The 15,374-nt window shown below is 44.0% G+C and overlaps 1 protein-coding gene across 2 annotated transcripts in view; it reads left to right on the forward strand.

Annotated features, from left to right (window-relative positions):
• Positions 1-15,374, forward strand: part of TMEM266 (transmembrane protein 266) — a 60,142-nt gene that overhangs the window by 32,451 nt on the left and 12,317 nt on the right. For both annotated transcript variants that reach the window (XM_051770361.1, XM_051770362.1), the window contains 2 exons: positions 614-729; positions 9,911-10,097. In XM_051770361.1, the coding sequence (XP_051626321.1) occupies positions 614-729; positions 9,911-10,097 (303 nt within the window). The remainder of the gene's footprint in view (positions 1-613; positions 730-9,910; positions 10,098-15,374) is intronic.

Here is a 15,374-nt window from a genome sequence, read left to right on the forward strand (position 1 = left end):
AACAGTTATTCTGTTCAGTCTGAGTTTGCCATAGTTAAGACAGGAGCAAAATTTCTAGAGGCATTCAGAAGATCTATTGAAAACTGGTCTGTAGATTGCAAAGCAATAGAAGATAAATGCCTTTTTTGTTTTTTAAAAATACCCTTCTTAGTCTGGTGTTTCCATTAAGGATTTATTTCTTACCGCAAAGTCTAGGAATTAAATGCTTAGGGCTCTGGAATAGTTCTTTTCCTGAGGGAGCCATGCTGTTCAGGTTTAGAGGGGATGGGTCTTGACTCTAAAGAGAAAATCCTCCTACCCAGCAATTCAGGAAATCTGTGGTAAACACTGGGAAAGATCTATGTTAGTGCCACAGAAGCTGGGAAGAGCATGCAGCATCTATTTCAGCTCGTCCAGGCAAAGGGAGATCTGACTAAACAAGATCTAGTCCTTGCATTTCCCCTGTTAGAAATCCATCCCTGGAAAAAGTACCCTCATGCTGTTTCTATTAGAAATACTCTAGTTGTCTGGATGCAAGGGAGAAGGGTGATGTTCTTTGGCCTGTAAAGGTTTTCTCTCTGATAAAAAAACGAATCACAGCTGGATTGCTTTAAGTGTTGTTTGTGTTTTCCAGCGTATGTCCTTCCAGTGAAAGTGGAGATGGAGATGATGATTCAGCAATATGAGAAGGCAAAGGTTATTCAAGATGAGCAGCTGGAAAGACTAACCCAGATCTGCCAAGAACAAGGGGTAAAGTTCAGTTATGTCTTTATTTACACATAGCTTGTCAAGGCAAATCAAACAGTTCATGTACTGCTGGTTTGAGAAGTACCACTGGGACTTCTGTTGTAGGGTGACAGGTCTCGGTGCTAAGGAGGCAGTGGCTGCAGCCAGGATCTTGTCAGCATGGTGTTTGTCAAACAGCAGTGGCTGCCTCTGCTGCTGGGCTTGTGTTCTTTAAGGTGAGGGAAACAAATATGAGGAACAGCAAATGAACGGTTCCAGTGTGTAATTTATTGAGTGAGTGCAGCTAGCTTGACACAGTACTGAGAACGTGCAAAAGGCACTGCCATTGTTGGAGACTGCAGCTGCATTAAGGCTGTATTCCTAGGAAAATTATATGCAGTTAAAAACTAATGAATCTCCCTGTTTTAAATGCAGAAGGCAGCTTCCCTGTAGGTTAGTCAGAGACTCTTGGCAAGCTCAAAATGTTGCAAGAGAAGCTTCTAGTTCCTGGAAACGAGTCAAGATTTAAGACTCTTCCCAGGCCCCTAAATGTTCAGTGATTCAGTTATGAGGTAAGGAAAGGTGAAGCTTAAAATATCTCAAATATATCTACATGAAAAAGGTGTAAAACCATTGTTTGGGCAATGAGCCAGGAGTTTTTGCAGTTTGTCTCATGCAAACGAGTTCTTGACTAACTTGTGTTAAAGTAGGAGCCGGGGATGGATGTTGAGGCTCAGGATAAGCAAGTGTTCAGGTGACCATCAAACCACAACACAGTGAGCCCCCCAGGGGATTTACTTCTTGTTTCAGTTGTAGGGGTAACTATGAGATAGATGTTCAAATAAATCCTGGAGATTTCTAGCTTCAACTCCCACGCCTGGCTTGTGGTAGGTACCTTTCAAATACAAAATGGGGAGACCTGTAAGTCTGAACGGCTCAGGCAGTCAAAAAGCTGAAGGGCCTGTGCAGACAGGAGAAGCAGCTTGTCCCAGAACAGACCAACTCCCCCAAAAGGGGCATAATCTGAAGCAGAGATTAAGATGCCCATCTTTTCCAGAGGAACCCTAAAGTTCTTGTCAAACCATCAGTCAGTATTCAGGTCCCCAATTGTCTTTTTAGATTTAGTTCGAGGTCTCCTGGATCTCAGCCTAAGATTCTGCAATGAACTCTTGGTGTGGTGGTGAGTTGCCCTGTCTGTGTGAAAAATTATGAAGACCTGTTGACAGTGTATCATTTTTGAGTCTCTCACGTTAAGCATAACAAATTTCTAAACCTTAGGCTTGACAAAATTACCGAAAATTAGTTACTTCCAACTGTGTGTCTTCAGTGGCAAAACTGCAGTTCTCTTCTTGACACCTTTGCACAATGATATTTAGTGATTCAGGGTTCTGTCTAATTGTGAAATTACCAGGTAAATGGTATATACCCCATTTTAAAGGGGAGAGATTATCCTTTGGCCAAACATGTTAAGCAAATCAGTGATTTCTTGAGTCCCAGTACAGTAATTTGTCTGTCAGACCATACTGAAGTTCTTTACAATCATAAATTTTAAAACATTAATTTTTAGGAACTGTGTTATACAGCCAGACAACACTCTCTAAACAATTTGTGGTGTTATTATTTCATAGTAGAGGTGGGCTCGTTATCCCAGGTGAGGTTCAGGAGCTGCCCTTGCTGCTCTCCATTCTGAGCCTGGCTTGCCAAATATCTGAGCTCTGATGGTTACAGCAACCTGTGCATCAAACACAAAGAAATACTGCACTGGGAGAGGAGTAAATCTGACAAAACAGGGCAGGTTCTCTTGTAGCTTTCAAGTGTCATCAGCTATGGAAAAATATGGTGTGTAGAAAAATGACAGCATGCTAATCCTTCTTTCTGGCCTGACTTGCTGCCAAACAAATGCCTCAGCTGTATAATATCAGGTAAATGTACTGATTCACTACAGTTAGCAACAGTAGACATTGACACAAGTGCTGCATTCTTTATTTGTGAATTATTAGCTTCATAATTCAGTCAAGAACAAGTTGTCAGCATTATAATATTCACATTAACATTGTGTACAGCATCTGATGGGAGAAATGGCTCCTAATGGTATTTAATGTCTAAAATTCTGCCAGCTTTTTGCTTTTTCGTTTGATCATCTTCCTTGACCTTTTTAAAGGATTGCTTGTTCGTGGAAAAAGCAGGAAAGATGCAACCTCCCCTCATCTTTTTGAATTTCTTTTGTCAGTTGTATATTTTGACCAGTGACAGGGTATCACAACTATAAGTACATTTCCATTCCTGACTGACATTGGAGATGTACTTTTGCAAATGTGAAAACTCTTTCCAGATGTGGATTTTTGGCTGGCCATACATCTGAAAACCAGAATATATTTTATAAATCATAGTTGCACGGACCACCACTTTGTTCTCTGTAGTACCCCACTGCAACTGTTTGAATAGATTGCCTTTTTATTTATTCTCCATTGACCAAAAAAGAGGTCATTAAACAGGAGTGGAGCATGAGGGCAGTCAAGGCAAAAAATACTGAAAAGTGGTACAGGACATCACAAAATATGAGAAACATTAACAACCACAGTAACAAGAATTGTCTAAAATGGGTAAAGGTAAAAGGAAAAGAAGTCTCAGTGCAGTCACTATCAAAAATTATGCACAGAGTATATGGTTTTGTTTTATCAGAGTAACATAAATTGCAAAACAAAGTTCTGAAGTTTCATTAACTACAAATCCCAGTCAGGGAAGATTGGTTTTTTCCTCTGGAATCACCTGTAAAGGAATTTCATTTCTGATAATAGATCTACTTACTTGATCTTTTCTGCTTAACTTTCCTAAGAGTAATTCAGCTGAGCACAGTCCAGCCAAGACTCTGTGTTCAGCCTTATCACAAGAGCTCCTTTTCTGTCGACTCCTATAGAATTGGGTTTTTCATCATTCTTAAAGCTGCAACAACCATGGAAGCTGTAATTTCTTTTTTTTATCTTGGAATATAATTTGTACAACAGCTGCTAGTTTAATGACAGGGCTATTTAGCTGGTAAAATTACCTATCGGAGAAATAACTTATGTTATCCTTTTGCAATAATTTTAATTTATTTCTAACTACCAGTCATTTTCTTGGTGGATGGAAGGCAGCCAAGGTCATCCCGTGTTTCATTCTGCCCGTAAATCATTAGTTTGCAACTGTCTCCTGATTTTTATTGTTACCAACAATGGCTAAACTAATGGAAATAAACATTGGATTGTATCCCAGTGGCAGATGAGTTTTAGGGCAGGGCATTCTGTACAGACAGCACTAATAGAATTGAGCAAAGTTATTGCTCCTGCATTAGACACAAGTAAGCTTCTGGCTAAAATGTTCATTGATCTCTCTGAAACTATGTCAATCATACTCTGTTGCTAGACCATTAAAGGGAAGTACAGTATGATTCACTGCTAAGTCCCTTTCTGAGTCTTCCATGCATGCTGTGAAATATCAGATAGGATGGGTGGCACACTTTGTAAAACCAGGTATGTAAACTGAGATGTTTTCTAGAGCTCTGGGTAGGTCTGTCAATTTACCTGCTTAGAAATAATCACTAATGCATTATTGGGGTGAGGAAGTGCACAGGAGTGCCCATCATTCTTTCTGGTTTGTTTCTTGAAAATGGTACAGTAAATTTACCATTGATGAACTTCCTCTTCATGTCTGTCAGTCTGGTTACTCATTCTCCTATGAGACAGTCTATTTCTCCCTTTTTCTTGGTAATAAGTGTATTTGCACATTAGCCACGTGTATGACACCTTTATTGCTGTCCTCAGCTCCCTCCTGGCAGGGTGTACCCAGGCAGTTCTCAGAGGTGCACAGTGACTGTACACAAGCATGGAATGTGCAAAATTCCTATTAAATATAACAACAAACATTTTCCCTATGGGAACGGTCAAGCACTGGAGCAGATTGCCAGGGAGGCTGTGCCACATGCATACAGCCTTGGAGATAGTCAAAATTTGAGAGGACGGGCTTTTAGCAACCTGAGCTAAATGGACTGGCTTTGAGCAGGGTGTTGGACTAGATGACCCTCACGGGTCCATTTCAGCTGTGATTCTATGAAGTCTTCAAATATATTTTTTCCATTGCAAAGTATGTTGGAACTTACTGAGAAATACCCACTGAAGTATATGTAATTAAAGATGATGAATGTCACAGGTGTCCTGATAAATAGAGTCAGTAGCAACCTCAACTGGGCCAGTGCTCTGTTTGTAATTATCAGGAGTCAGGAGATGGTTTACCTTAGTCTCCTTGATCACAACAGAGTATCTTCCACACAACAGCATTTTTTGCTCACTGGCTCTCTGTGAGATTTACAAGGTTCTTACACAGAGCTGGTATCAAACCATGTATATATGTTTATATGCCTTTTTTCCCTTTTTTTTTTGTCCCCTCATGATATGCATAAAATGCATCCTGCCTTACAGGCTGAGGGAGGGATGGTCTGTCCATCTGAAAAGAGGAACCAGGGTCTCCTCAGTCCAGGAGGACTCCTGCAGGACTTGGTGTTGGAGGGGCCCAGGTGTACACTCAGAGAGCTACATCAGCTCCTACTGCAAATAGAAATTTCATGTGTTTAACTTGGCCCAGAATTTTTTACTTAAAAAGACTGTTATATTTTATACCTTTTAATGATTGATTTAAGCTGCCCTGGACTGCCTGACATGCAGTCAGAGCAATCTCATTAGCTCTTTTACGCATTAGAACTGCCTGAGGTCAGTGTTCAATCTAATGTTCAATAGATATAAGCACCTCCAACCTAATTTGCTCATTCAGCCTCTCGTTGCGTTTCACCCATAAGAAACACTCCCTTAGATTTAACCTTTGTTTGTAGGGGTTTGGTTTTAGTGGCTAAAAGTGTATTCCAGCTTCTGCAGATCTTGGGATAACTGTCAAGAAACAATTAACATAGAACTGATATCCTAAGTAGATCTGTGCCTTTTATGAACAAAAATCTGGTCTTTGTTTAACTTTATTGAATGTCTTTCATTTTATTAAATCAGTCTTTGTGGTAAACAGGGATTTTCTATCCCATAGAGTCCTTTTTTGAACAGGCAAGAGCTGTGTGTTTGTGACAGAGTCAGGGTTCTGCATCTCTGTGCAACATGTTGTGTGGAGCACTTTGCAGGAGGAATGGTCAGTGTGGGAGTGAGACACCACCATTTGTACAATGAATACCCTCTTCTCTGTCAATATAAAAAATGACAGTTACACACACAACTATTTAATTCCAGCTTTCCACTGTTTAAATGACCACATAGACTTCAGGGCAAACATGAATGGGATCTGGAAGCTCAGCATCTGAGGTAATGGAAAAGTGGAAGGGAGAGCCTGTGTTAACCAGCTGCAGCTGCGTGGGTTTGTAGGCAACATCAGTCTCTGCTGTTACCTTGGAACATCTGTGTGCTGTTACCTTGCACTTGATGCCAAAGTCCAGAGCACTAGGCTGCTTTATTGTGCCCAGGAATTTGATCCTCCTATCTGCTTTTGACAGTCTCCTGTTCAGTTCTGGATTTGAGACCAGCTGAAAGAGCTCAGTGTTAAAAGCTGAAAAAGAGACAAGGACGTGGGTTGTGTTTGCAGCTCAGGAATGGAGGGATCACAGACCAACTAAAAAGTTGCAAGTGCTGCATGCACCTCTCACCCTCAGCAGTGCATGAGCCAAGGCCCAGGTCCCAGTGTCTGTGACAGAGTGTGACATTAGTGCCAAGGTATCCAGCCCAGGTTCCAACGTCTGTGGCAGTGTTACAGTAGTGCCACATTTTCCAGGCTGGGTCCCAGCGTCACTGATAGTGTGACATCAGTGCCCAGTCCCAGTGTGACTGACAGGGTGACATTAGTCCCCAGTTTCCAGTGTCACTGACAGTGTGGCATTAGTGCCTGGTCTCAGTATCACTGTCAGGGTGCCATTGGTGCCTGGTCCCAGTGTCTTTGTCAAGATGATGTCTGTGTCAGGGCGGTGTCTGTGTCAGGGTGTCATCAGTGCCCGGTCCCAGTGTCCCTGTCACTGTGATGTCTCTGTCAGGGTGCTATCGGTGCCCGGTCCCGGTGTCCCTGTCACTGTGTCCCTGTCAGGGTGATGTCCCTGTCAGTGTGGTTTCCCTGTCGGGGCAGTGTCCCTGTCAGGGGGCCATTAGTGGCCAGTCCCGGTGTCCCTGTCACTGCGGTGTCCCTGTCACTGCGGTGTCCCTGCCCCTGCGGTGTCCCTGTCACTGAGATGTCCCTGTCCCTGTGATGTCCCTGTCACTGAGATGTCCCTGTCCCCGCAGTGTCCCTGTCCCCGCAGTGTCCCTGCCGGCTGCCATGGCTCCCTCAGGCCCCTCAGTGTCCCTGCCGGCTGCCATGGCTCCCTCAGGCCCCTCAGTGTCCCTGCCGGCTGCCATGGCTCCCCCTGTCCCCTCAGTGTCCCTGCCGGCTGCCATGGCTCCCCCTGTCCCCTCAGTGTCCCTGCCATGGCTCCCCCTGTCCCCCAGTGTCCCTGCCGGCTGCCATGGCTCCCCCTGTCCCCTCAGTGTCCCTGCCATGGCTCCCCCTGTCCCCGCAGTGTCCCTGCCCGCTGCCATGGCTCCCTCAGGCCCGCGGTCCGTGCCGTTCCCGCCGCCCCCGGCAGGGGGCAGCAGAGCCCGTCCCGCGGCCTCGCGCGGGCCCCTCACGGCTGGAGGTCGAACAGAGCCGCGATCAACAATAAAACCGCTCATAAAAACTGCCTGGGCACCCGGCACGGAGAGTTTAAGGACTGGAAATAACCTGTAGATATTTGGAAATGTTGGCTTTATCCACTGGGACATGGGAGTGGGCAGGAGGAGTGTGCTCTCTCCCCCGTTCCTGCTGTGGGCTCCCAGTAGCAGGAAAGATCACTTGAGATGGTTCCCTTTCACATCTCTATAACGCAGTGATGCCCTCCAGGCTTTTGATTGTTACCATCTTCAGCCAATCTTTGTAAATACTTAAGCTCCTTAAATTGGGTAGGATGCAGAAATAGTTATTGAGCTGACTCCTGGCTAGTTCTATCCATTGGTGTTAAAAGATACCTGCCAATTTTTTTGTGTTCCCTGAAAATAGGAAATCGTATCCTGCTTCTAGGCCAGAATTAAGCATTTTAGTAGCAGTATTTCTTTTTCTGACACACAGGAATGTTTTTGAAGGATGAAGCATGAAATGTAGAAAAACAGAAATTATCCCTAATTCTTACTGCCTTTTGGTTTGAGCTAGGCAGCATAAAGAAAAAATCTCCAGATGTGTTTTTTGCTTCTCATGTTTAAGTGCATTATTTCCATTAAACCAAAGGAGTGTCTGAAGGGGTATCTTTTTCCCTTCAAAGGTGGAATGTAAGCTCTTTTGTCATTCCTTTTTTTTTTTTTTTCAAGTCAAGGATGAAACCTGAAATTCCCTATGTCCATACTGGCACTTCTGGGTATGGCACAAGCACCTTAATCCTCAGGGAGCTTTGGGCTGGCTGGGAACAGAGTTAGCAGTACCAGTTTGCTAATTCCTCCTAGCTAATAGGTTAACACAAACCCACCAGCAGGAAATCAAGGGGCAGGGCTGTGTTTTGACATTTGCTGATTCCACCTGACTCCTGACTGCCACTGCAGACCTTTGGTTAAGAGCAATGAGCATTCCATGCAGCCAGCTGTTTGCAGCTGCCAGGCCTCTGTTCGCAGATTTAAAGACAGAGGAAAAGCTGTGTGCTTTGTTAGATCCCTGTATTAGGTGGTTTGAATGTGACCTGGAAAGTTTGAACTGCCCCTTTGCTTTCTAGATTTGTGTCCTGCAGTGGGCCTTCCAGTTGTAGTTTCTTCCTGTATGCTCTGGAAAGCAGATAGTCTCTAGGTGTGGCAAACTGGAATCCTTTTTTTCTTTCCAAAATCTGTGGAAACTCTGTCTTGTTTCCCCTGCAGTTGCTTACACAGCTTGGAGGAGCTACTGGTGCTCTGCAGCATGTCTGGTGTTTGCGCCCTGTCTGAACAGGCTGGGTCTGCTGATGGGTTCCAAAATCTGACAGCAGAGTAGATTTGAGTCAGCATCTGAGAGGGGAGAGCCAGAAGCGGGTTCATTTAGCCTACATGCTGTTGCACACCAGTTTTCAGGCGTGGAGGTGCTAATCCCATCTGTGCTGTGAATGTGCAGTGGCAGGTGCAGCGAGGCTCGACACAGCATCATGCTCGGTAAAGGATCCTCAGGCCCTGAACTAGGGGAGGCCCAGCAATGCTGGATTTTGAATGCCTGAGCCTATTACTTGCCTCATTTGCTTTTCCCTCTCAGACTCGCTGTAATTACACATGATTTGATCACTGCTGTACTGCCGATCTTAAAAAGAGTTTAGAAAAGAGAAACTCTGCCTTGCATCTCTATAGCTGTGCTGCGTGGCAGCGGGGATTTTATAGTGCTTACATAAAGGTTTAAAGGGTCTCTGCAGCCTCTCCAGAAAAACTGTTTTTCTTTTTGCCTGGTGGAAGACGTGTGGTTGTCAAATACAAGAGAAATGTGCTGTGTCCATCAGTCAGATGGTACCTGGTAGCTTCTGTCTTTTTGTCAGGTGTCTGCTTTATAACACCAGTCGTGAGGCAAATCCCATTCTGGTTGCAGAAAGTGTTCAACTGCCATGGCTCACATATTTGAGAGGCGTGGCCAGAAAAGTGGTAACCTTCCTCAGGGTTTCCTGCACACTGTTGAGTACAGAAGATTTCAAGACAGAAGAGGACTGTGGTGTCCCTCTCCTTGCCCAGTTAGTGAGAGAGGACCATTCCAGGTGCTGCTCAGAGAACCTCCCCTCCACTGAAACCCTCATTACGAAGTCTAGTGTGTTAGGGGTATTTGTCATGAACCTAAATCTCTAAATGCCTGTTAAGAGTGGTCTTTTTGTATAAAGGTTACATTTGATTTAGCAGTTAGATTTGTTAAAAATTGGCCAAAATCTTATCTTCAGGAGGTAGCTGTACAAAATAGAAGACCAGCATGAGACAGTCCTTACCTTTAGATTGTGTGAGCAGTGGTCCCACTCCTATGGGCTCTGGGGGAGCAGCCTGGACTCGTGTCCTGGCCCAACCACACTGTATCTGTTTCACCAGACTGTAGTGGTTTAGTGATCAAATGAGTAATAGGTCCCCACCTGTAGAATATAAACCTCTGGCCATGCTCATATGACATCAGTATGTGGTGTTGTTTTTCGCTCTAGTTTGAAATCAGGCAGCTGAGGGCCCACCTTGCTCAGCAGGATCTGGACCTCGCTGCAGAGAGAGAGGCCGCGCTGCAGGTCCCACACGTCCTGAACAAGCAGAGCAGCAAGAGGTACAAGGTGGTGGCGACGGACGATTCGGACGACGAAGCCACCGAGAACATCACGGAGCTGCGACCTCCCCGAGGTGAGTGCTGCACAGCTGAGCCCTTACAGGGAGTTACTGAGCCCTCTAAACACCTCCACTGTGGCGGGGAATTGATTTCGTCGCTGGGGACTGCAGTTTCCCACCCTTACAGAGAGGCCACATCTGCTCCAAAGTGGCAGGAGCTGTTGTTGTATTTGTGAGCAGGTTCTAAACAGAGCCAAAGAAATGCCTCGGGAAGAAAATGACTATGATGTACCTTCCCGGTGTCCTCATGATTAGATCCATCAAACACTAAAGAAGCAGAAGCCAAATGAGAATTGGCCAAAGGATAATCACTCAGAGGTAAAAGCAGGGAAATGGAGAAGAACACTGAAAAACAGTTTTGGTCTTTGGCCACTTGCATTTCTGTGGTTTGGAGAGGACCCAAGCTGTGGGGCTTGCCTTGCCTGGAGGCTTTGCTCTCACCAGGCTGCTTAAAACTGCCAGTGTTGGACAGGCAGCTGTGGTGCCAGGGAAGGAGGGATGTGCAGCGTAGGCATCTCATGTCTGAGTGCCGTGTGGCTGTGGTGAGGAGCACTCTGGTGTCTGTAGATGTGTGGTTCAGGGAAATACCAAGAGTTATATTTGCTTGGATCAGTTTTTATTATATAAGTATTAGACCTGAAGTTTTTTCTGCACAAGACATAGCTCTTTTTCCTGTGATCCTGCAGCCCTTACAATGGAGTGCAGGATGTGTCCTGCTTTTGGTAACATTTAATGTAATATTCCAGAGGAGACAACCCTGTTTACCTTAGTGGTATGTTAGTCTTCCTTGGACATCTTAGCTTGATTATTTTGGTAGATGAGCAGTATGTGAATATGTTGGAATTAGAGGTTTGCATGTTATCTTTACATCAGTCAAACTCCTTAAAATTCAAGGCACAGATACTTCAATCAAAATCTGTAAGAGAAAAAGCACACCAGACATTTTCAAATTATCATCCTTTCCTTTCTCTACAGAGTAATGAAAGCATGTAGAAATTGTTTTGTTTTTTTCTCTTTATAATATCTAAGTACTAACCACAGTGAAGCCATTAATTATTCCTGATATGAAATTGTATTTAAAAGCAGACAGTTGAGCAGACTGCCCCCTAAAATGCATTTCCCCCTTTTTTGTAGTATTTCAGAGGTTTTCCCAGTGGATATATTATAATTTATGTATGTGTTCCTTGAGGGTTACATTTGGAAATGAAGTGTTGCTCACATTGTAAGGAGGCTTGCTGAAATTTTAGTGCTGTGGAGATCATCTAAAAATTCTTCTGTCCAAGGTATTTATTCCAGATTAACGTCCAGATTAACGTCCAGATTAACGTCCAGATTAACATGGTTACTCATTATTTGTGTCTCCCTGTAAAATTCTGCCCACACTTGCAACAAAGTAGACACACGATCTTCAAGATTGATTTCTGCATTGAGTTAGGTTGCTTGATGAGAGAGACTCATACTTTTCACTGAAAAAAGATATTCAGCAAATAAGAAAACATGCATTACTTTATAGATTGGGTGAGGTGCAGTTATGTTATGTTTGGGTTATATTTATACTGAGTAGGCAGAATTAATTTCTGATTCCCAGAAATCATCTGAAAGTACCAGAGGACATTTATCTGGTGCATTGTATCATATATTACATACAAAGTCTTTGTAGATGCATTGGGTGCTTGTCTTATTGCAACCTAAATTAGGGTGACTCTGTTTTAACAATTTTAATAGGTTTATGTTGAATGAGGCAGGAGTTGGACAGAAAAAATTTCCCTGTGTTCCTCTAGCAAGGGACAGCAGTCTGTGGTCTCTGCCATCACACTGAGCTGCTGAGAAGGGGCCCAGTTCTGCATAAGAAACCACACACTCAGCAGTAGCATTCAGTGCTTTAGTTCATAATCCAGGTAACAGGCAATTGAGATAGAGGATTTTGCATGTAATTTCCTGGACTGTTTTGCAAAGAAAGAAGTAGTAAGCTATCCAGGCTCTGAATCCTGCACTAGCAGTGCTTCTGTGTAACTTTGAAACCTCACCTCACAGCTTGAGAAGGCAGTTACCTCTGGGGAGGAAGGATCATGAGCCAGTCCTGCCTCATTTTTCTCCCTCCCCACCTCAGCTGGGGCTTGCTCTCCCAGCACCAACTTCTACTCCCAGTAATATTCTGGCAGTTGCTACAGCAGCTTTCACCATCATCACTTTGCTACCAGTATCTTCTTCACCATGGCCATTCTGACCATATATTAGCCAAAGCTGCCAGTGGTGTGTGGGATGGAAGAAGGGCATGGCTTTGGCAGAAGGTGCCTCTGTGTGCACTCTGTGGGAAGGGGATATCCAGCTGGTGTAGGATCTTCCATCTCCCCCCCTGCTGAGGCATGTGCAGTACTCCTGAGACGTGGCTTTGCGGAGCACAGACCATCCAGACAGTTCCTGTACCCTCCCATTCTCCCGTGCTGCAGTTACACTGGCTGGGCTGTCTTCAGGGCTTTCCACACCACTTGCTCTGCCTGGGAATTCAGCCACCAATGTTTTAACTCCTGACTTTTGGGTCAAGTGTTACGTTTTGCAAGTTACCCTCTGTGTCAGACCACATTAGGGATTGCTTTGCATCCATTTTCTCGAAGCTGTGTTTTTCCTCCTTAAAAGAATCCAGAGTGATGGCTGCAGTTAATCATCCTGTGTGCCACATGGCACTTGTGAGCTTTGAAACATATCTGCAGTTGCCTGTTGCACTGATTAGTTAGAGGAGAAATAAGGGACCAAGTCACTAATACTGTCAAAAGAAAAGCAACAGTTCAAAGCCACGATTCAGCTGTTTGGCAGAACAGGCTCTGATGTGCTGTTCTTTTACGCTCTGGCAGAACATTAGCCCTACATATAACACCTGAGGCTCGGGGATGGAATGGAATGCATGTGTTTTTGCCAAACGTAACTTTGTCAGCCTTCAAAAAATCACTGTCTTCTGAGAGCACTGAATGCTGCCAAAGCAGCAAGCTTAAAGTTGGCTAGAGAACATACTGCATGAGAAGATGGGATATTCCATCTCAGGCTAATCTTATTTCCCCCATCTGTATGGAACAATGGAAACATTCAGTGCAGAATACCTCACCACTCCATACTTATGGAGTAAGAAAGCATTGAGACTTTTTACACATTTCCCTACCTGGAAGTTTTATGGGATAGTGCATAAGTTAAAGCTCCTCAGGGGCAACTGTAGCTTGTACTCTGGTATTTACACTGGATTTTGTGCAACCATTTATGACAGCATTCAGTAAAGTAAGTCAGGTTACCCCAATATCACGTGGTACATGTAGCACCTCAGGGAATTTGTGCAGAGACACCCACTGTGACCTGCACCAGGAGAGCTGTTCTGGCTGATTTGGGAACTTTCAGTGTCTGTTTTCACCTTGCTTTTCCTTCTGCAGATCTCTTACTTTAAAGTGCCCTAATTGCAGGTACCAGACCAGGAGAAGCAAGAGCTCTGGTCAGATGGACAGTGGGCCCTCCCATAACTCCCCAGCAAACATTTCATGCCTCCTTTTGAGGGATCATGTCTTGAGGCCATACAGCTGCAAGATGTCTCTGTGCTAATTCTGTGAACAGTGAGCTGGGTGCTGCCTCACACGCTTCTGTCTCCCCACAGCAGTTCACAAGAGACCTCCTGACATAGCAGGAATAACTCTGTGGAAAATATATGAATATAGGGTATTTCCTAATTAATTTAGTTAAGAAGCAGGAATTTTTTTCACCTTTAACTTGCTTCGAATTGACATTTTATTTCTCTTGCCAAAAACTTGATCTCCAGAGCAGACAAAGGTGAAGGCTGAAACACAGGCTTCAGCCTGCAAGTCAAAAGGTACCAGTATCGACACCAGGAAGGATGACAGACCCAAGAGAAGGGCAGGGCTTGAGGAGCTGCAGGCCCAGGGCAGAGCTCTGACATTTGCTGCACTGGGAGCACTTTACCTTCCCTGCCTCTGTTTGTGAAGAGCTTGGGCTGAGAGCTGCTGCATGTGAATGCAGCATCACTAATGATTTTCATTGTGGTCAGCCTTTCTCTAAGAGCAAGGGAAGTATCCTAAGTGCTCCTTTCTTCTTCCCAGACATGGTTGCCATTTGACATAATGGCAAATATTATCCTATCTATTAATCTCTAAATTATAAAGGAAGTTCTAAATTATAAAGGACTTCTTACCTCATACAGTATGTAACTGGTCATGGTCAGAATAACAACTAATGTTTTCTGGTCCTGCACAAATCATTTTTAGTGTTTGGTATACAAAGTTCCAGGCTTCAGGGAATGCCAGGTTCACAGTGCCCCATCTAGCCATTAATACTTCCTTCCAAAATTTATTATTCTTTAATCTCTCCCATAATATATGAATTAGAGTCCCTAGTGGAAATTCCTCATTTTCCTGCATATATCATTTCAGTTTTTGAAATTCTACAGTACTGCCATAGTGTAAGATTAATATGCCACCCTTCTATTCCTTTGAGCAAGAACTGGGACTTCACATCGCCAAAAGCTTATTTTAACTGTTCTGAGTCAAATTTCCATTTTTATGGGGTTAGCACTAAGTCTTTTGCTTTGGGGGACTGCTGCAATTTATGATCATGCTTTAGAGAAAAGTAAAGCTTACTCTCCCTGTAGATACCCATGTTTTGTAAGTGAAGAAAGTAGGATATTGGGAGGGGAGCGTGAAAAATTCTGGAGCTTCAGAGGGCTTCTCCTAAGATTATTCATAAGCTGTTTGAGAAGGCAAAGCAGGGCACTTTTTTTGTCAGGATTGTGTCAGTTGTTCCTTGCAAGGCAGTCTGAGCTGGTTGGATGCTTTTAAACTCTAAGCCAGTTTCTTTGGTGATCATCTGTTAGTGCTCTGAGAGAGTCCTGCTAGTGCAAAACAATAGATAAAAAATAGTTTATGGTTATTTTCAAATGTTGAAATGTATCTACTTTGAAGCCTAGTCCTGGAAATAGTTGTATCCTAAGTGCACTCCCCTTCAATTTGGCTTCTCTCTAGGTGCCTCCTTCAGGCTTTGTGGTTCTCTGTGCACTGAGCATCCAGGCAGGAATCAAAGGAAGTAAACCTTAAGCAACACTTACATAAATGTGTGTGCAGTTAGTGAAGTTTGGCTCTTGCATTCCATATTCACCAAATGGGTGGAGTAGAAACTCCTCACTTCCAGAAGTGGTGAGTGCACAGTCACGCATGTGAGGCTGGAGTTGTCTCTCATCATTAATGTGAAGAGGTGTGAAGACATTGCTGACAGGTAAAGGAACACAGAACTGGAATGTTTTCC

The sequence above is a fragment of the Manacus candei genome, unplaced genomic scaffold, assembly GCF_025592945.1.
Source record: "Manacus candei isolate 608988 ecotype Guabito, Panama unplaced genomic scaffold, ASM2559294v1 h1tg000119l, whole genome shotgun sequence".
In the NCBI taxonomy this organism is placed as follows: domain Eukaryota; kingdom Metazoa; phylum Chordata; class Aves; order Passeriformes; family Pipridae; genus Manacus; species Manacus candei.